This window comes from Megalops cyprinoides, chromosome 8 (assembly GCF_013368585.1).
Source record: "Megalops cyprinoides isolate fMegCyp1 chromosome 8, fMegCyp1.pri, whole genome shotgun sequence".
Classification (NCBI taxonomy): domain Eukaryota; kingdom Metazoa; phylum Chordata; class Actinopteri; order Elopiformes; family Megalopidae; genus Megalops; species Megalops cyprinoides.
In genome coordinates, this window is record NC_050590.1 from 1,049,460 (window position 1) to 1,071,277 (window position 21,818).

At 43.3% G+C, this 21,818-nt stretch overlaps 3 protein-coding genes across 3 annotated transcripts; 1 reads left to right on the top strand and 2 right to left on the bottom strand.

The window, feature by feature from the left end:
• Positions 1–678: 678 nt before the first annotated feature.
• Positions 679–10,496, top strand: LOC118781868 (aminopeptidase N-like). Its single transcript, XM_036534992.1, has 20 exons — positions 679–1,274; positions 2,052–2,194; positions 2,408–2,544; positions 5,086–5,212; positions 5,322–5,476; positions 5,560–5,673; positions 5,951–6,094; positions 6,189–6,254; positions 6,512–6,577; positions 6,853–7,025; positions 7,311–7,387; positions 8,059–8,192; positions 8,336–8,391; positions 8,539–8,686; positions 8,816–8,907; positions 9,000–9,110; positions 9,372–9,539; positions 9,742–9,882; positions 10,015–10,096; positions 10,344–10,496. Exons 1-20 carry the CDS (start codon positions 679–681, stop codon positions 10,494–10,496), a joined length of 2,883 nt encoding a protein of 960 aa, XP_036390885.1.
• A 1,207-nt stretch (positions 10,497–11,703) lies between these two features.
• On the bottom strand, positions 11,704–14,087 carry LOC118782224 (mesoderm posterior protein 2-like). Its single transcript, XM_036535528.1, has 2 exons — positions 13,467–14,087; positions 11,704–11,709 (listed from the first exon to the last, which is right to left on the bottom strand). The coding sequence occupies exons 1-2, from the start codon at positions 14,085–14,087 to the stop codon at positions 11,704–11,706; spliced, it is 627 nt and encodes a 208-aa protein (XP_036391421.1).
• Positions 14,084–19,497, bottom strand: LOC118782226 (mesogenin-1-like). Its single transcript, XM_036535531.1, has 2 exons — positions 18,818–19,497; positions 14,084–14,222 (listed from the first exon to the last, which is right to left on the bottom strand). Exons 1-2 carry the CDS (start codon positions 19,495–19,497, stop codon positions 14,084–14,086), a joined length of 819 nt encoding a protein of 272 aa, XP_036391424.1.
• Positions 19,498–21,818: the final 2,321 nt, after the last annotated feature.

The following is a 21,818-nucleotide window of genomic DNA, read 5'->3' on the forward strand; positions in this document are numbered from 1 at the left end:
AGAACTGTGCAAGCTACTGATAAGGATGAGGAGGATTATTATTTATAGGACAGTGTGTATCATTTTGCTAAGTAATGATGATTTAAGACATGCAAGGCATTGTTAAGGCAAAGAATCATCACAACACAACCTGCAAACAGATACAAAATACAAAAGAGGAAGTTACTCATAAGCTTATTCTTAATTTTTACCTTAAATGTCAGAGATCTCCAAACTATGGCACATTACAATGTAACACTTTACATGAAAAACAAACTTTGATTAAACCATCTAAACAGGATGTTTAAATACTCATGTCACATGTATTTACTAACATGAAAAAGATTCAGTTTCTGTCAGTTAAAGTCACTGAATTACATATTTATATTATTTTCCATTTGCAAAGTCCCTTTGTTGGGATCAAATGCAAAATATCAAGGTCTAGACATGATGACTGTTGAATTTGGATGGGTAATGTTTAATAGTAATAAAGAAATAAAAAATTCCATTGTTTTTTCTTATCATCTAGGTTTCTATGACCCTTTCAGATAGCAGTGAACACCTTCCCACTGTCCTCTAGATTCATGTTAATAGATGAGCTATTAACCTGGTGGGAGGAGAGTCGACACAGAGTTTAAATAAAAAACCCTCCAGACACCAGATCGCCCTTCTAACTCTGTGCCGTAACCACTCAAAATCATGGGCAAAGGCTTCTATATCAGCAAGACTTTGGGGATAGTAGGTATAGTTGTGGGTGCAGGCGCTGTGGCCACCATCATCGCCTTGTCGGTCGTCTATGCTCAAGAGAAATCCAAGAACGTGTCCACAGAAGACGAACAGACGACCACGGTCAAGCCCCCGACCACCACTCCTACACCCTCCAACGAGCCGTGGGACAAGTACCGGCTCCCTGACACCTTGCAGCCCGAGACCTACAATGTGTTCCTGTGGCCTCGACTTCAGATGGACCAACATGGCATGTACATCTTCACAGGGAACTCCAGCGTTGTCTTCAGATGTGTGAAGGAAACAGACCTGATCCTCATTCACTCTAACAAGCTCAACCTGACCATGTTCGGTGAGCACCACGCAAAACTGAGTGCCGGGGATGGCCCAGCCCCACCGTCCATAAAGAAGACCTGGCTGCAGGTGGAGACCCAGTTTCTTGTGGTCCAGCTCAACGGCAAACTAACAGCTGGAAAGACCTATGAGCTGTTCACTGAATTCCGAGGCGAGCTGGCCGATGACCTTGCTGGTTTTTACAGGAGTGAATATGATGAGGATGGAGTCAAGAAGTAAGTCTGTATTTCTGAGTCTAAAATCTTTTATGCATGTTCAAAGCTTAGCCTTTTGTGTTCAATATTAATATCTTAGAGTCTGTGAAACACAACAGCTCATTTATATTTATGTCTTTCTCACAGGAAAACAGGTTTCTACCTCATTATTATGGTCATGGGATTTGTGTAACCTGTGATAAGCTGACTCACTTTCCGCAAAGTAAATGCTTGCTACCTTGGCACGTTTATCGTCTTTACACATATATCCATCAAAGAAATAAGCTCACAATTATTACTGACATTTAATTGTAATTGTAATTATAACTGACATAATTATTACTGACAGCAGGTATACATTTCCATAATGTTGCACTCTGCAATCTGATGTACAGTGAACATTTTTTCTGATCTTAGCCAAACTGAAGAGTAAGCTGTCCTTCTCAGTGTCAAACACATAACATAAGGAATTCATAACTGATCGTATAGCCTGTTTCTCGGCATGATTTTACCCTGAGATAAGAAGATGAGTTTTTCTAAGTGAAAATGAACCATCTATAAAGTTTACAGAAGTAAACCTTCTAGCCAATGCATGACTGATAACAATGATGCATGTAAATGTATGCTTTTACATCTCTGGTCCAGTGCACCCCACCACCTACCTTAAAATCAGACATTTTTGAAATGCGATCATGTAATGATGTAAAGGACTTTAGAACGAATCTTCTGTTTCTGCTGAGAATGGCTGATTATTGTACCCTCAGTGCAAAGGAGATCAAGCTCCTACCATTTTTTCAGAATTGTTGCCACATCTCAGATGCATCCGACGCACGCCAGGAAGTCCTTCCCCTGTTTTGACGAGCCTGCCATGAAAGCCATCTTCAACATCACTCTCATCCACGACCGCGGGACTGTGGCTCTCTCCAACGGCATGGACATCGGTCAGTGCAGACTCCCAACAACGCTGAAAATAACACCTGAATCTCAACATGCTCTCACAGGCCCTTGTCACAGCCACAAAAAGGAAACTTTTCATTAAAACGCAAAAAACGCAAAAGAAACCAAAAAAAAAAAACATTTTTGTTCCTCATTGTAAAATATTGAATATAGCTCTTAAGTTATTTCCCTACTCTCTCCTCTCTGTTCTCTCACAGAAACTGTCAACACCACCATCAACGGCATTGAAGTTACCCAGACTAAATTTGAACCGACTAGGAGAATGTCATCCTACCTACTGGCACTTATTGTCAGTGACTATGCATTTATCGGGGCAAAGGAGGACAATGTTTTGGTATTTGTTTTTTTGCAATTCATAATTTAAACATTCACTTAAATAAGGTCAGCTTGGTGACCTACCCATATCTTCCGATGTACTGTCCAGTGAGGGAAGGGTTAGTTCAAAACCTGTAGTATTTCTTTATTTGCAGGACACTTACTCTAAGTTCCTAAAAAACTTGTTGGATGACCCTAATACTATAAAGTTAATTGCTTGTTGGATTAACAGTGCCTTCATCCAGGGTAGGAATTTATTCTCTGAGTCCACAAAGACACAATGCAACTCCTTCTGACCTTCTCTATACTTCTCCATCAACACTCACACAAAGCAAACATTGCGTCTGGAGTGCTCTTTCCTGGCATGAAACCACACTGCTGCTCGCTAATCATCACCTCTCTTCTTAACCTAGCTTTCACTACTCTCTCCCATAACTTCATATTGTGGCTGATCAGCTTTATACCTCTGTAGTTACTACAGCTCTACACATCACCCTTATTTTTGAAAATCGGTACCAGTACACTTCTTCTCCACTCCTCAGGCATCCTCTCACTTTCCAAGATTGTGTTAAACAATCTAGCTAAAAACTCCACTGCCATCTCTCCTAAAACATCTCAATGCCTCCACGTCATCTGGAACAATCACCTTTCCATTCTTTATCCTCTTCATAGCTGTCCTCACTTCATCCATGTTAATCCACGACACTTTCTGATCCACACACCATCCAACCTTCTCTCTCTCTCTCATTTTCCTCATTCATCAGGCCCTCAAAGTACTCCTTCCATCTTCTCAACACACTCTCCTCACTTGTCAGTACGTTTCCATCTTTACCCTTCATCGCCCTAACCTGCTGCACACCCTTCCCAACTTGGTCCCTCTGTCTAGCCAATCGGTCCAAGTCCTTTTCTCCTTCCTTAGTGTCCAACCTCTCATACAACTCACCATACACCTCTTCCTTAGCTTTCGCCACCTCTCTCTTTGCCTTATGCTGCATCTCCTTGTACTCCTGTCTACCTACTTCATGTCCCTGACTATCCCACTTCTTCTTCACCAACCTCTTCCTCTGTATACTTTCCTGTACTTCCTCATTCCACCACCAAGTCTTCTTATCTTCCTTCCTCTGTCCAGATGACATACCAAGTATCTTCCTAGCCGTCTCACTCACCACCTCTGCAGTAGCTGCCCAGTCAACCGGCAACTCTTCACTACCACCCAGTGCCTGTCTTAACTCCTCCCTGAACTCCAGTCTCCCTTCTTCAACTTCCACCATTTGATCCTTCGCTCTGCCTTCACTCTCTTCCTCTTCTTGATCTCCGAAGTCATCCTACAGACCACCATCCAATGCTGCCTAGCTACGTTCTCCCCTGTCACCACCTTGCAGTCTCCAATCTCTTCCAGATTGAACCCTCTGAATAGGATATAGTCCACCTGTGTGCACCTACCTCCACTCTTATACGTCACCCTGTGTTAATCCCTCTTCTTGAAATACGTATTCACCACAGCCATTTCCATCCTTTTTGCAAAATCCACCACCATCTGACCTTCCACATTCCTCTCCTTGACACCATACCTACCCATCACCTCCTCATCACCTCTGTTCCCTTCACCAACATGCCCATTGAAGTCCGCTGCAATCACCACTCTCTCCTCCTTGGGTACACTCTCCACCACTTCATCCAACTCACACCAGAACTCTTTATCTTCCATCTCACACCGAACTTTCGGGGCATATGCACTGACAACATTTATCATCACACCTTTGATTTCCAGCTTCATACTCATCACTCTGTCTGACACTCTCCTCACCTCCAAAACACTCTTGAAATACTCTTCCTTCAGGATAACTCCTACCCCATTTCTCCTCCGATCCACCCCATGGTAGAATAGTTTGAACCCACCTCCGATGCTCTGGGCCTTACTCCCCTTCCACCTGGTCTCTTGCACACACAGTATATCTACCTTCCTTCTCTCCATATATCAGCCAGTTCTCTCCCCTTACCAGTCATAGTGCCAACATTTAAAGTTCTGACGCTCACCTCCACACTCCTACCCTTCCTCCTCTCCCACTGCCTCCTGACATGCTTTCCCCCTCTCCCTCTCCTTCACCCAACAGTAGCATAGTTTCCACCAGCACCCTGCTGGTCAACAGTACCGGTGATGGTCGTTGTTAACCCGGGCCTCGACCGATCCGGTATATTTATGATCCGCATATTTGATTTGGCATAGGTTTTACACCGGATGCCCTTCCTGACGCAACCCTCCCCAATTTATCTGGGCTTGGGACAGAATGCACTGGCTTGTGCATCCCCAGGGGCTGGATTACAGTATGGAAGAATATAGCATGCAAACTAAATGCGTATTGTGTCTTGCAAAATAGCCAGTGTAAGCCGTTGCTTATGATTGCAGTTTGATTGGTGATGGTAATGAATCTGTTCACAGTCATTACATGCACTGGTATTTCTAACAAAGACTTTAAACTGACTGTGTGTTTTACCCCAGTTTCTGGCTTTATTGATGATGCAGCGCACTATTGCAGGATTTTTATTTCTGTTAACTCAGATTCGAATCTGGGCTCGGAGAAAAGCCATTGCTGACGGACATGGAGAATACGCTCTCAACGTGACTGGACCAGTTCTGAAGTTCTTTGAAAGCTACTACAATGTCTCCTACCCTCTTTCCAAATCAGGTGTGACTCAACACATGAAAGAGGCTCATACTCTTTCACAAAAATAATAATACTGAATTAAATCAAATAATAAAAAACAGTATGTTTCAATTTAGATTCTCCCTTTTAGACCAGATTGCTTTGCCTGACTTCTACTTTGGAGCTATGGAGAACTGGGGGCTTGTGACCTACAGAGAGACGCATTTGCTCTACGATCCCGTCATCTCCTCCAATGCAAACAAAGAAAGAACTGCCGCCATTATCGCACATGAACTGGCTCACATGGTATGCTGGATATAACGAATGACATTCTTTTCTGTCTTTATTGTTTATGATTTTTCACTCGCTGTACAATTTTTCCCTGTCAGTGGTTTGGAAACTTAGTGACGTTGAAGTGGTGGAATGAGGTCTGGCTGAATGAAGGTTTTGCATCTTATGTGGAGTATCTTGGGGCAGATTTTGCAGAACCCACGTGGAATATTGTACGTATACAACACATTGGTTCTACCACTGCTACTAAATAATACATCTGTAAATAATAAATCATTTTGACTGATATCACTTAACATAAACAGTTAGGTTATGCTACGTAACGGGTTAATTGCAACATGAGCCGTATTTTTTTAATTATGATATTTGAATGACTTGTGAAATGTCATAAAACATATCTGATTTCTTTCTTGAAGAAGCATAAGTGTTAAAAGATGCCATGACACAGTGAATGTGCAGTGAGTGTGGCTGTGCTCTGTCCCTCCACAGAAAGACCTGATCGTTCTGGGCGATGTGCACAGGGTGTTTGCGGTCGATGCCCTGGCCTCTTCTCACCCCCTGTCCTCCCGGGAGGACGAGATCAACAAGCCAGCACAGATCAGCGAGCTGTTTGATGCCATCTCCTACAGCAAGGTACTGTACTCTCCCGCCTGTGGAGGTTAGTCCCAGCGTAGAAGAGACTTTATTTCCCTGCAAAGAGCAAAGCAAAGTGTGCTTCTCTCCACAGGGGGCTGCAGTGCTGAGGATGCTCTCAGAGTTTCTCACTGAAAGAGTCTTTGCCCAAGGACTCAGTGTAAGTCCTAAGTGCATGCTGGGTTTTATTTGTGTGTGTGTGGGTATGGCCTTGTGTGTGTGAGTGTGCAAGCATGTGCAACGTTATGTGCACAAGTGCTGTCTAAAAAGTATGGACATGTAGTACTGTGAATCAACACTGTTAAAATTATTTTTGACATTATACATGTTCTTAAAGTCATACAAATGTAATCAATCAAAAGTTATTTTCTGTTGTTTTATTATCGTGTCCATGCTGAAAGCATTTCTCCTCCGCAGACATACCTGAAAGGTTTTGCCTACAGTAACACAGTGGGAGATGAGCTGTGGGATCACCTTCAGATGGTGCGTTACATTGTACATGTGGAAGCGTGTCTTTGGGGTGTTGTTGCATTTGTGCTGTTGTAGGATGAGACCATTTCTGTGACACATCGGGGCGTTATGCAATGTTTTGAGGTGCAGCATCCCAGGGTTAGGGTGCTACTGCACCACGGTGTTGGTATTCTGACCTCTAGTGGTTTCTTCATGGGACCAATAACATTGCCAGGGAGCCAGGAAAAATACCTTGTCCATTGCAAAGCATTGTGGGAGTTTATCGGGGCCTGTGTTTTCATCACTAGGCAGTGGAAGCAACTGAAACATCTCTGCCACATCGCGTGCATGACATCATGAACCGCTGGGTTCTGCAGATGGGCTTCCCAGTGGTCACCATCGACACCAGCACAGGCCAGCTGTCCCAAAAGCACTTCCTGCTGGACCCAGAGTCTGTGGTGGACAGGCCATCTGAATTCAAGTACGTCTCAGCCCTGGCAATCTGACTTTTTCTAACCAGTTATTTATGCTGTGGACACTGACAATGCTAAGCACAATATCCCTGTAATGGGGATATCAATATTTCTGTAATGGTGATCACAATGTTCTTGTAATGGTGATTGTAATGCTCTGTAATGGTGATCGCAAAGGTCTGGTGTTCTTTTACTGGGATGCTGAAGCAATCTGATCATTCAAAGAGCAGTTTTGGTCAGAGCAGAATCGTAGTACATGACCTGTCACTAGCTGTGACTCTCTTTGTCCCAAGTTATGAATGGTATGTACCCATCAAATGGATGAAGACAGGAGTGGAACAGAACCAGATGTGGCTGCTGGAAAAAACAGGTATGGCAGCAGAAATCATTACATTACACTCATTTGGCAGATGCTCTTTTCCAGAGCCACTTCCAGCACAACAGAAGTGTATCCATCTGAATTAAACAAGCAACAGCATCAGACCAGGCTAACAGTAATCCCAGAGCAGTGAGTGTGAGCACAACACCATTTAGGTGCTACCACGAGTTAGCTTTGTGCTAATCTGAAACTAGACAGCCTAGAAAACTAAGGGAGGTCAAGTACACACACTACCATATATCACACAGTCACTAGATCACAGTATCCATAACACATCACTGTGCTTCATGTAAATAAGCAGAAAGTAATATAAGTAGTAGGTGTTAGGGAATGGAGATTGAGTTGGAACCAAGATGCAGTCTGAAGAGGTGGGTCTTCAGTCTTGTCAGAAGATGGCCAGTGATTCTGTTGTCCTGGGAAGTTCACTCCTCCACTGGGGGACCAGTGCAGACAGGCATTGTAACTGAGAGGACTAACCCTGTTGGGAGGAGATAGTCACTTTCCCCAAGCGCAGTGATCTGGCTGGTACATATGGTTTGAAAACAGCAGGAACAGAGCAGACCTGCTGGCTGTTCCCTCAGACCTTGATATTTCACCTGTATCGATCAGAAAAATAGGCTCATTATTATCATGTTATGCCCATTTAATTCTTATTTTTACAGCTACTGTCAATGAAATGAAAACTACCGGGGCTGAGTGGATTGTGGCCAACCTCAATGTCACCGGGTACTACAGGGTTAACTACGACATGGGCAACTGGGAACGCCTCCTCACTCAGCTAAGCAGCAACCACCAGGTACACCTGTGTTACGGTATCACAATCCATTACCCACTATTACACCAGTAAGCCTGCATTAGTACAAGAGCTAATGGCACAGGTCAGTTCATGTCTGCTGCTGCCTACACCAGGTTCACATCAGAATCTCTCTTTTTATGCAGGTCATCCCCATCATCAACAGGGCCCAGCTAATAGATGATGCTTTTAATCTTGCCAGGTGAGAACTTCACACTCGTTTGAGAACATACTTCTACTGCCAGTTTGAAGCAGTTTCACAAATAGCATAACCTAAGACTGCTTTTGCCTCTTAAGACTATCCATCTTATTTGATCTTTTTGGTCATGCCTAATGTATCCTTTTAAAGGGCGACCATTGTTGACACAACACTGGCTTTGAGAACAACCAAGTACCTTTCCAATGAAACCGAGTACATGCCGTGGGAGTCGGCTCTCGATAACCTGGACTATTTCTTCCTCATGTTCGATCGCAGTGAGGTCTATGGACCAATGCAGGTTAGTAGGGAACCAGAGGATTCCAGTTCTTCCAATTACAACATGATCACATTTTATGCAATGTCATTTTGTATACACGGAAAATATAAAAATGACAATTTTGTTAATGTTCCTCATTTGTTTTTGCAGGACTACATCAGGAAACAAGTTGAACCTCTATTTGAGCATTTCAGAAATATTACTAACAACTGGACTAACGTCCCGTCGGGCCACACTGACCAGTAAGAGCATTCTAGACGTGATATTTCTTGGGTGAATGTAAATGTAAATCCCTGCCAGAGCCCAGTCCCACAGGTTTCCCTCATTCCGTCAGGTATAACCAGGTCAATGCCATCAGGATGGCCTGTAGCAGTGGAGTGAAGAGCTGCCTGGATTTGACCACAGGCTGGTACAACCAGTGGATGCAGAACCCAGCCAATAACCCGTGAGTTCATCTTCCTGGTGATTCTGACTCACTGGTCACTTTAACAGATTAAAGTGCTGCAGCCAGGAGCAGGGCTCATAACCCAATGTATGCCAGCTGGACAAAGTACTTAACCTGGAGTGACTGGGTAAATACACTGCTGTGTAAGGGGGTGTTATGCCAGGTCTCTCTGGGTAAGGGTGTCTGCAGCAAATAAATCAGATGTAATAATAAAGAGACAACGCTGGTACATGAGGATTCCTTTGGCGCTGCGTTTCCCAGGATCCATCCCAATCTGAGGACGACGGTGTACTGCAGTGCCATTGCTGCTGGAGGAGCGGCCGAGTGGGACTTTGGCTGGACCATGTTCCGCACCGCCTCCATCGCCACGGAGGCAGACAAGCTGAGGTCTGCCCTGGCCTGCACCAAGCAGCCCTGGCTGCTCAACAGGTGAGCCTGGGTGGGGTCGCCTGATTAGCAGGGATTAGGGGCACAACCTGTAAGAAACCACAAATAACCTCAGAATCTATCTGTCTATCCTGTTCTGCTGTGGATTTTTGTGTCTACATGGACGAAATTTCAACACACGAAAGGGAGAATGTATGACGCTTAGATATTTAATCTGCTTTGTTTTGTGGGGGGATTATTCTAGGTACCTGGAATACACCCTGGATGCAGAGAAAATTCGGAAGCAAGATGCCACCTCTACCATTGTGTACATTGCTAGCAATGTGGTGGGCCAGTCTTTGGCCTGGGACTTCATCAGAGAGAAATGGGAATACATGTTCTCCCAGTGAGTCAAATTCATTCTGTCCCATTGCTAATAAACACTATGGCTCTTTTTCTCAGATTAACCACTGAGCAAAGACTCGTATCCTAGAGTATTGCAGTGTGTGATCTAGATGTGTTCTCGGCTCTCCCATAGGTATGGGGTTGGATCTTTCTCATTTTCTGAACTCATCAATGGAGTGACTAAACGCTTTTCAACAAGATTTGAGCTGAAACAGGTAAATGCAACCCTCCAGCCTTATCCCATGACCTCACGCTGGAACGCACACACACACACACACACATACACACACACACACACACACACACACACACACACACACACACACACACACATACACACACAAACACCCACCCACACACACACAAACACACACACACACACACACACACACACACACACACAGTATAAGACTGTATAATGGATTTCTGTTTAATATTTGGTCATTTCTTGTCATTAAACAGCTACAACAGTTCAAAGAGGACAATGCCCAGGTGGGGTTTGGCTCAGGTACTCTGGCAGTGGAACAGTCCATAGAGAGAACACAGGCAAACATCAAATGGCTGGCAAGCAACCAGAAGAAAGTGCTGGAGTGGTTCCAAAATGAATTAAAATAAGCAGAATACTTCTGAGGTATTTCCTGAATTCCTAAACTTTAAGTGAAGCATAAAGTGTCTCATTGGTGTCATGGTGTCACTTATTTGTGTCTTTATTTATTGTTCCAATTGTTCTGCTGTCCGTTGAAATTTTTGTGTTATATTGTTTTAATTTATGCTTATTAATTTATTTTGGAATCTGTACTACAAACATCAGTTTACAAAAAATTAAGGTCATACATTTACATTTTACACTTCACAAATGTTTTAAACATTAAAAAATTAAATGAAACTTTTTTCTAATCAGGTAAATGTTTTCATGACAAAGGACAAAAGATTAGTTTTTTTCTCATGATCTCATTTTTTTTTCCCAACTGGACTTTAATTTTCTTCATTGTATCTCCCTATGACTATAAATTAGATATAGATTATCCGATTTCATAATTAAATAATCTAAAATCACACCGTAGTCCTGTGGTCTGTATGAAATGTCATGAGTGAATTCCATGTTTGCTCAGGGAGTTGGTAATGTAACAATATATGAACAAACCCAATTCCTTTTAATACATTGTTAAAAAACCATCTCCCTTACATCTAGTAGTGAGGTTAACTGCCTGTTTCACTCTATGTTCCTTTGCAATACTTGTTGTCTCAAAAAATAAAAAAAAATGTGATTATTTGCTGGTGTGTGACTACATTAAACTACACACATGGTGACATCACACTGTGTCAAGGGAACCCGGACAGGACACAGCAGCTGCAGAGAAGGAGGTTCCTTCCTTCGCTAAGTGTGACTTTTTGGCACTGTTGTTTAGTGTGCTTTGACAGCCGAGACACAGTCACCTCTGTGTGAGTAGCGGCGTTCCCAGCCCCGCGCCTGTTGTGCAGCTGCCCCCTTTCAGAACTTACCCCAGTTCCTTTAGCAGCAGTGTGGCACAGTGGTGCGTTGCAAGGATCGTAACTCAAATACTGGTAAGATCATCAACTAAGCTATGCTACATCAGAGCATCTGCGAAGCTAATGCTATGCTACATCAGAGCATCTGTGAGCTAATGCTATGCTACATCAGAGCATCTGTGAAGATAATGCTATGCTACATCAGAGCATCTGTGAAGCTAATGCTATGCTAAATCAGAGCATCTGCTAAACAAACAGAGTGCTACATATCATCCATCTGTTTTGCTGTTTATTGAAGCAGTTCTTTGGTCAAAGGTTTCACGGTAGTGAGTCAAATCTGCGAGCCCAGCCACACAGTCGCCCTGGATTCTAAGGGTTTCAATCACAGGGTGTTTGCATTGGTTATGTTAACATGCACATTCACACCCTAATGTTAACCTTATTCCAGTAACCATGGTCTGAATAAGATCATATTCTGGTTATGAGAAACCAGAGCAGGACCAAGTGTGATATTCTTCTCCTAAGTGGAGTATTGAGTCATGTAAGCACCTCATTATGAACAGTCCTCCTATAAGCACACATCTGCATGTACATACATGCTCAATGTTTTGGAAGGAATAATTGGGTCATAATTGATAGTTAACTGTAATGATTGACAGAATGGTTTGTGTTTTTGGAGCGATAAAGGACATAATTAAGAGGTGAAGATCTTCTGAGCTGTTCTTCCAAAATAACATAATTTTTTGAGAAAAATCACACCTATCCTTTCCAGGATTTATACTGATTACCATGTGTATGTAAACCTTATTCTGAGTTTAACCAGGGTTAAGACCATTACCCAGAATGCAGCGTGTATGTAAGTGTGGTCATTGTGTCTCTCTGGTCAAACTGCTCATGTACATATTTATGAAAATTTATTAGTTTTATGGAATTTTATGTATATAACTCTGACGGGTATATGTGTTTTGGCATCTGGAAACATTGCTAATTTGTGCGATTGTGCATATCTGAAGAGAGCGCCTGCTGGGTTAATGGTCATCATTTGTTTGCAGCAGTCTAAATAAAAAAAAGGTTTTAAGCATCAGTTATGTCTGTGGCCTGCCCACGTGGTACTTAACACCCGAGGGTTAATTCCTTGAAGCCCTTTAGATGTCACAACATGTTCCCAATTAGCGCTTCTCTGGAGTGAAGACAGAGTGCATCCTCCATTCCAAATCATCACTACCGTTGGAGAAACACCACAGAGTTCTCTGTGGCGGTAAGCCAGTTTAGAGTGGGAGTGGTTAGCATGTATGCCACTGGTTAGAAAGCCCACAAACAAGCAGCCCTGTAAAGACCACGTACCATTAGGATGTTGGCTGGCATAAAAAAAATGGGAAGAACTACTTCTGGCGAAACTATGATTAATTATGATTATGATTAAAAAATTTTCTATTGGGAAGTATATATTCAAAGAATTCGCTAATTTAAGAGTTTTTAGTATTTAACATGTAGAGGAAATACACAAGATATATGTTTCAGTTATTTTATTCTTTATCACATAAATATATTTTCATACCTCTCTATTTACAAATACACTTTAAATAAATATAAATAATATACAGATTTTTGCATACAATTCTGATGAGTTGCACTGATCCACTGAATGCATTCACACATGGGTTGTGTAGAAAAGGTTAATTGTTCAAAGTCTCTTAAAAAGTCCTAAATCTCTCAGTCAGCATTGTCCATAGAAATTTTGAGAAAGCTGTGAAAGCCAGTAGGCTTCTGAGGAAGTCTGTCCAAAGCTGTAGTAGCCAGTGGAGTCCTGCAAAAAAATATGAGCAGACAGGTTAGCTGATTGTACAATCCACCTTTCCAATTTACTTATATACATTTTGTCAGCACTGTATTTCACAATAGTAAATTAGACGTGTTGACTGCAAAGCATAAACTTGCAGTTCTTGAAATTAGATTAAAGGCCAGTCAGTGAGAGATTAGATTAAAGGCCAGTCAGTGAGAGATTAGTTTGTTAAACTGTGTCTGAGATGAGACACAGGTGTTGTCAGTACACTGCGTGCAACGCTGTATTAAATGTGTGCAACGCAAACTCACCTGGTGTGGCTGTGGAGGAGAGATTACACCTCTGGGCTGAGGAGAGCATGTCTGAGAGGAGGCAAAGATGTCCATGGAGTCCAAGGATGGCAGGTCCGAGTTTTGGAGGGCGTCCTGGGGTCCAGGTAGGGGCGCAGAGGACACGGCCTCCTCAGCGAGCTGCAGCTGGGCGGACAGGTGGGCGATGTAGCGAATGGTGAGGCGCAGGGTCTCGATTTTGGTGAGGGTTTGGCCAGCAGGGGCCAGGGAGGGCGGGAGGTAGGTCCTGAGGCGGTGCAGGGCCTTGGTCAGGTCTCTCATCCTCAGCTTCTCCCTCTCGCTGGCGTTCTGCCGTTTCTTCCCTGGATATTTTGAGCGGGACCTCCTGGCCCCCCGAGCAGGGCATGAGGGCACCTTCCTCAGCTGAACGGCAGGGTCGGAGAGGACTGCAGCGTCCGCAGCGCCCCATGGGAGCAGTGGGGGGGAGAAGCAGAGGGAGTCAATGGAAGAGGCCGGCGACAGGCTGCCTGTGCCGCTGTAATAGCCAGCATCCGAGCCTCCAGAGGCCTGCTCCAGCGCAGTGTGGCAGTCCCACAGGGGTGTCCCCTGGAGCAGGAGCTGGGACAGAGTGGGGTCCATCATGGCTGCAGGGAGTCGTCAGGTGCAGGGTTCTGTGTGCTGTGGGGCTGTGCTGGGCACTGAGGTCTGTGCTGCTTGTCCCTCTTTATCCTGCCCATGAAGGTGTGATGTGTCACCTCCGGCAGGACTTCAAAGCTCCTGAGGGGTGTCACACCGGAGGGGGGGTGGGGGGGTGGAGGTCCCTGGGAAAGGAAGGGGGGTCCCTTGGAAAGCTTGCTGCCCCAGACTCAGGTGTGAGGTGTTGGTTAGACTCTGGGAAAGGACAAGCTCCACACTTTGAGACCCAATGCACTGCAGCCTATGAGGAGCTCCGCCGTCTGTGATGTCATTGATACTTTGCCATATTTGTTCATAAGTGATTTCAAGAATAATTCAGTTAAGAATGACATTAAGAGAATATTTTCCAGACATGTGTCCTCCTAGTCTTTATGCCCCTAATGTTCTAGAATAAACAGAACCTGATTTCATATTCATTTCATATTCTATGCTATACTTCTGTTTGACATGGTCCAGTAATTCAGACTTTTGGATCATAATTAGTGATGTACGGCTCTTTCTTCTGTATTTCCTCACAGAAAACAGAGCGTATATGCTGTTTATTTATGCACATACATGCCTTTAATCACTCCAAGGAGAAAATTTCAGGCAGTTCACTCTGTGGTTCTGAGTTAGGCTTAGGGTTAGAGATTATTGGTATTTTGTCCTCTGTAAGTGTCTTACCATGTCATGTGGGTTTCCACAACCCTGTAAAGCCCTCACACTCCGGCACCTGAAGTGTGTCAGCTGGCAGGTGTGAAGTGCTCACACCTCCTAGCACTGGAAAAATACTCCTGACTCTGGTGTTACTTTGGGAAGCACAGGGTGAGTTGGGGAAAATCCCATTCAGTGTGAGTGTGGCAGCCATGCTGCCTATTTCACTGACAAATACAAAGACTACATGAAACCAGCTCATGGAAACCTGCGGGAAATGTAAATGTAATATTCTCAGGTGACAGCAAAGATTACCTGCGCATTAATCATTAGTGCAAAGGAGTGCATCATATAAGAATGTACACGCAGAAGGAGAATACTGCTGAAAAAAGAGAATACATCCTATTGCGGGTTGTTCATATGATTTAAAACACTTTGGGATTTCTCCGGGGTCAGTTGGTGTTCCAGGTATTTGAACATGTGTGTCGTTTTAAATGTTCAGATCAGCAGTGTTCTATAAGATGTAGTGCTCAGTTCATTCCAGGTGAAAGATCATGCTGTCCAAGATTAAGGTCTCTTGCTCACACATCATTAGGTCTTAGTCCTTTCAACATTTTAATTGGAAGGAAACTAATTAGAAGGTACCTTCCAATCACTAATAGAGCTTTGCATGTGTGCTCTGAGGTTTAATGAGCTGGCACTCTGTCCTCATATCAATCATGTGCAAAGCCCCACACCAAGAACTGTGGCTGGAATAACCTGTTTGAAGTGCCCATTATCATATACATGATAGTGAGAAATGAAAACATGCATTTTTCTGTTCCTTAGCGGTTTTGTTTGTCGCTGGGGTGCCAGATGACTGCTTTGCGGCACACTGTGGGGCTATGGTTAGCGATAGCTGTGGAGCAGTGCACTGGGTAACTTTCCCACAGACGAGAGTGTTGGATTTTACCCCTGCCTTTAACCAGAGCTGTCATCACAGACTCCCCACCTGCTCAGAGCTCCTAGCCAACACACACACACACACACACACACATGCATGTACACACACACACACATACATATGCACACACACACACACACACACACACACAAACACACACACACACTCACACATGCATATGCACACACACACACACACACACACTCACACATGCATATGCACACACACACACACACTCACACATGCATATGCACACACACACACACACACACTCACACATGCATATGCACACACACACACACACTCACACATGCATATGCACACACACACACACACACACACACACACACACACACACACACACACACACACACTCACACATGCATATGCACACACACAAACACACACACACACACACAATCACATATGCATATGCATGTACACACACACACACATATATACACACAGTCTCTGTCATAATGTGAGCCCTGTAAGAGACAAGCAGTTGGAACAACTAACATCCAGAAGCAATGATATTTTGAGAACTGCTTTTAATAAAATTACTTTCATCTCCTCCATTCTACCATTCTGTGCTTTTCCTGTTCCTCCTGGCTGAGTTGTAAGAAGCAAGTCCTTGGATGGCTGTCACAAGCTGTGCTCAGAGAGGATGACTGAACACAACTAAATAGAACAGAATACTGTGCTCAGAATGGACATTTTATTTTGCAGCATTAGCAAAAATACTAGGTTGCAATACATATGATACTAAAAATAAAATTAATAAGACAGATGACAAATGCAAAAAAGTCAAAACGCAAAATACAAAAGTCTCAATGCTTAACAGGAAAATGGCAAAAAAGTGCTATACTGTATTATTGATGGATAAATTAAAAACTTATGTTACAGTGATGTGTTGGTACTACATAGAAAAGGGCTTTAAGATTAGAATGATCAGTTCCAACATAATTTGGCATGTGCTATTTGTATCTGAAATCTGGACATGAACCATGTACCGTGAGTTAAATAAAGTTAACAGTACTCCTGCCATAAATCAGTCAGTGAGTTAGTCATTTCCTCTCTGAAATGTTAAATAGCCATATAAACTTCACATGTATTTGTGAGATTTTTTTTTATGTATATTCAACACTTCATTGCTCAGCTAGGCTGGAAAACTGGCCTGGCTAACACCACTGTGTCACTGTTTAGAGAGAGGAGGAAAGGCCTTATTTGGATTTCAGTGGGCTTAATTTTGGTTTGCATCTTGGTGATCAAAGGTTCATTAGCAAGTCACTGTAACATATCCTGCTGCATCTCCCCTCAAGAGAAAAACATACATTCACCATAAACGCCTGAATGCTTGAAAACTTTTCCCCTGGCACATCTTTGGCTGTGTTTTAGTTTTCATTTAAACGACAAATTGTCCTGACAAACTGATAAAACAAGTCGTCTAATTCCACAGATTCCTAACACGGTACTTCTAAAGTCACATACCGTACCTGGCGCTATCCTAACGTGTATATTAATAAGCAGATCATTAAGGTTAGCTTTTGGGTCCTTTTAATTATTTTGTTTGATCAGGAGGCCAGGTATGAGGTGTGGCGGTGAAGGGGCTCCAGTTTGTACCCCAAATCCCCTGTGACGCAAATAACGCCCGTAGACATAAAACTATTGGCTCCTTGAAAACAATAATCGTTTGATTCACGAGTCGCCATGATTTGAATTTTATGACACAAAGGACAAACGGTCGGAATGTTAAAATTAATTTGGCCAAGTCGACTCTTCACTGGACCTCACTTCAAATTTCGGTTGGCAGCTCGCTATCAATCTGATGGTACGTTGAATCTAACGATGTTGCCACAGAAATATAAATTACGGAGTTATCCAATCTATATAATGTTCTCCAGCTAACTTTCATTTTAATTAGTGCGCTTCGTGATGAAACCTGAGGAGGAGCATGTAGCATAGTAACTGAAGGATGTATTAGTGTTGCCTATTTTAGAAATTATTTCCATTTAGCTACTGGGTAACTGCATCAACAACCAAATCAGTTTACGTTGGCTAGTTAATCGATACATTAACACGCTAGCTAGCCAGCTGTGTCCTGTGGTTTTCACTGACAGTGAAAGAAACCAAAAGAAATGTTCTATGCGCAAGGTTTCCGTACTTGGAAAAGAAGAAGGACAGTTGCCATTTATCACTTTGTTTCGGACCTGCAATCCTCGACCCTGTTTGTCAGGCTGGGGTGGATGGGAGGTGTAACTGGAATGAAAATAAGTATGAGAGTGCGATTTTCTTTTTCTTTTCAAATGTTACCTTTGAACCGAGCCTCTCTGAACCCCCCTGAGTGTGTGTCTGTTAGTGACCAGCAGAGGGTGCTGTTGCTCTTTACTACTGTTGCTTACTGAAATTCCTGGGCTCTTGGACTGTAACAACCTGAGTGTGATGTTCGAGCGTTTTTATAAGCACTTATACGTGTAGGAAGAAATGTATGTCGTTACTGAAATTTGTGGAATGCATGTTCTTATTTATCACAAGTCACTCACAGATTCGTTTTTTTTTATTATAAATATACTTCACATATTTGTTTCTGTATTTACACCATACACATCGTTATAAAATATATTATTTTAAGCTTAAATGAATTATGCATCACAAGGAGGAGTTCTAGCTGTACATAAATACTATTCAGACAGAAGCCTCTGAGGATGTAAGCAAATTATGGGAGGGAGTCAAACTCAGAATTCCTGGGGAACCATTTGACAGCAGGGGTCTTTGCTATACATCTGTAAAGAAGGAGAAACAGATTTAGGATTCTAAAACATTACTTGCCAACTCAACAGTTATTACAGTGAGGCATGTTAACATCATCCTAGGCAAGGTTTAAATGGTTTATGGACTTGAGGGGAAATTCTTTTACACTTTCTTAAAATCCCAGCGCAGTGATTATTAAGTGTCCATTAGGATATTATTTTATGCTCATACTTGGTGAGAGTAATGATGTGTCATGCCACACACCTGACAGGACTGTGTTGTCTCTACACGCTGGGTCGGTTGCAGTAGGGAGTCCAGGCTAAGGTTCAGGAGCTGATCTTGCACAGACCCTCCCAGGGCGGTGCTGAAATGGCTGTGGTCCACCCCAGGGTCCTGCACGGGGTACGTGGATGCCGGAGTGCTCTGGCAGCCACCAGCTGGCTGTATCTCTCCCTGCCTGTGCCCCCAAATCCCTGGCACAGAGCCATGCCCGCAGAGCGCTGCTGGATGGTGGGTTTGGTCTAAATAGGCATGCGTCTCCTTTCTTCGGCACAGGGCCTCCTCAGCGAGCTGCAGCTGGGCGGACAGGTGGGCGATGTAGCGAATGGTGAGGCGCAGGGTCTCGATTTTGGTGAGGGTTTGGCCAGCAGGGGCCAGGGAGGGCGGGAGGTGGGTCCTGAGGCGGTGCAGGGCCTTGGTCAGGTCCCTCATCCTCAGCTTCTCCTTCTCACTGGCTCTCTGTCTCTGCTTGCTGGGGTTCTGTGACCGTCTCCCCCTCACCTTTCTGCTCTGGGGGGCGCCCTCCTCACCTGAGGAAGGGGAGACGGAGGCGCAAATCGTCTCTGGGAATGTCATCCAGGACTCTTTCCCATGCATCAAGGGCTGGGGAGATGGGGAGAGGCTGAAGTCCATAGAGTAGGCTGGAGACAGGGTCTCTGGTGAGGACAGGCTGTAGAACTCTGAGTCTGAGCTCTGACTGCTCCAGCAATGCCGTACTCTGTAGCTGAGAACAGGACCAGGGATGTCCATGCTGGCTCTCACAGGGTCTGTCTCTGAAATGAGAGGTTGGGGAGTGTGGAGGATTGGACAGTTTTTATCTGGGACAGAGAGGTGTGAAGTGACACCTCTGTGCCCTCTCTCCCAGCCCCTGAAGGAGGGGGGCAGGCTGAGTCCTCTCTCTCTCCCTGCCTGGGAAAGTCTCTGCCTCAGAGAAGAGGTGTGAATTTTTACCCCTATCCAAAAACTATAAACGTTTTCACCTTGTTCCATTCTTTCCCATCTTCCATGGTAATGTATTCTACAGCAGTGCCCTTCATGTATTACTTAGAATGAGGTCTGCTTTTTAGTCTACAACTGCTGGAAGTTAGGCTTCAGACATGCAAGTCACAGCAGATCTGTGTATATTTAGATCTGTTGCAATGTAAATGTTGAAATGTAGTTCAAGTTTAGTCACAAGTTGTAATTGATCATTTGGTTATGTAATCCTTTAGGCTTTTGAAAACTCATAACTCAAACTAATATAAATCTAAACAAAAAGTGCCAAAGTTTGATATGTTGTGAAGGTGCTGCATGATGGATTATGACTCTTCATTTGCATATGACTGCATATTTGGCTGAAATTTTTCCCGGATAAGTCAGACTAAACTCAAAGTAGCCAAGAACAATAATACCTAAGAAAAAAAACTGCATGAATTGGTTAAAATCTTAACAATTCTATACCTTGTTAAAGTAAATGTTAGTCAAAAGGTCAAAGTGTTTGCGCAGGTAGCTGGTTTCCCTGGAAACCGCAGTGGCTTCGTGTTCTGACGGACAGGCGGGTTTGTGTTCTTCCACAGCAGAAGTGTGAAACGTGACCACTAATGACCTGAATTAAAGTTGGCCTCCACACCCAGGTCAGTTACAATCAATAATGGAATTTCACACCGCAGGTGTAACTGGGATAACAGATTTCAGGACGTAATTAAATCTCTCTCCAACACTGTAGACTGGACCGAGAAGTTTAACTTTGGACAGGCAGCTACTTAACAATTTACTTTTGTTAAAAGCCCACTTCTTCCATGTTGTGCTATAACTCAAAGTCCTTCTGTTAAAATTGTGGAAACCCTGTAGGCTCCACTGAGAAAAATAACTTATTCTGTCTGACTATGCTGTCATCACGGAGACTGTACATGTAGGTACTCATGTCAAGTAACAGTTAGGAAGAACATGGACTCAAGGTTAAATGCAAGCTATGACCTTTACCCCTGCCCGTCAGATTGTTTTCAGGTTGACTCTGCTTGTCTCTTGTACATTCACATGCAAACACATTGCACTCAGTGATGGAAACAGGTTAAAACAATTCCAGCTAGTTTTCATGAGAAGGAATATGATATCCATACAATAAAACATAAGATTGCACAGTAGGAGAGACCTACTTCTCCTGTGTTTGGACTTGCACCTGTTGGTGAGAACTCTGGAGTCAGTTTTCCTGTGGTGCATGGCTACAGTTGAGGGGACTAATGACTGCAAACACAGGTTGAGATGGCCTTTTTTCAGCACGATACTTCAGTACGTTTCTTTGGTTAGACCATTTTAAATGACTTCAGTCAGGTTGACACAATATTTTATTTTAAAGAATTATTAAATAATTCATCAAAGACATTTTAAGGAACAACCAAAGGGTGTTGATCCCCAAAATCTTTCAACAATTTTTAATGTATTTTTCTGTGGTCTTCATTGGCATTGCTTGTGTCTTGATTGATGTTTGTGCGTATGCCCAGGTCATGTTGAAAACAAAAGACCAATGAAAAAATGGGGAAAAAAAGATTTATTTGGAGAGCACCTGTGTTATACTCTGACTAACCAGGCTGGTGTGAGTCCTAAAATGTATTTTGCCTGCTGTTTTGGATAACATTTACAACTACACTGCTACTCGTTATCAATGAAATGAAAAATTAAGGGATTGTATATCAAATTACACAAATGTGGCTGCTAGAAACACAGTTACTGAACATTGATTCACTATTTAATGGAACGGGCTGTGATTGCCTCTGTAGGGTTCATTATTAAGAAGAAAGCAGTTTGCCTTCTGCATTCACCATTGTGAGCAATCTCTGCAGCTGCTCGGGGGTGGGAATTTTGGTGAGGTTTTCAGGCGTCAGGTTTTTTTTTTTCAACTGAAGTGTTAAACAAAACAAGCTAGCTACTGTGGTAGGCAGTCTCGCGTCTGCTTTTTGTCAGGTTGTAAATTAAAACAGTTGATTTTAGCACAGCTCCTGTGTCTATATTTCAGAGTAACCATTATTAGGATGATGGCCTCTGTTTAAATGTTCTGCATGGATGTCAAAATCCCAGATGGCAGAGAACAGTGT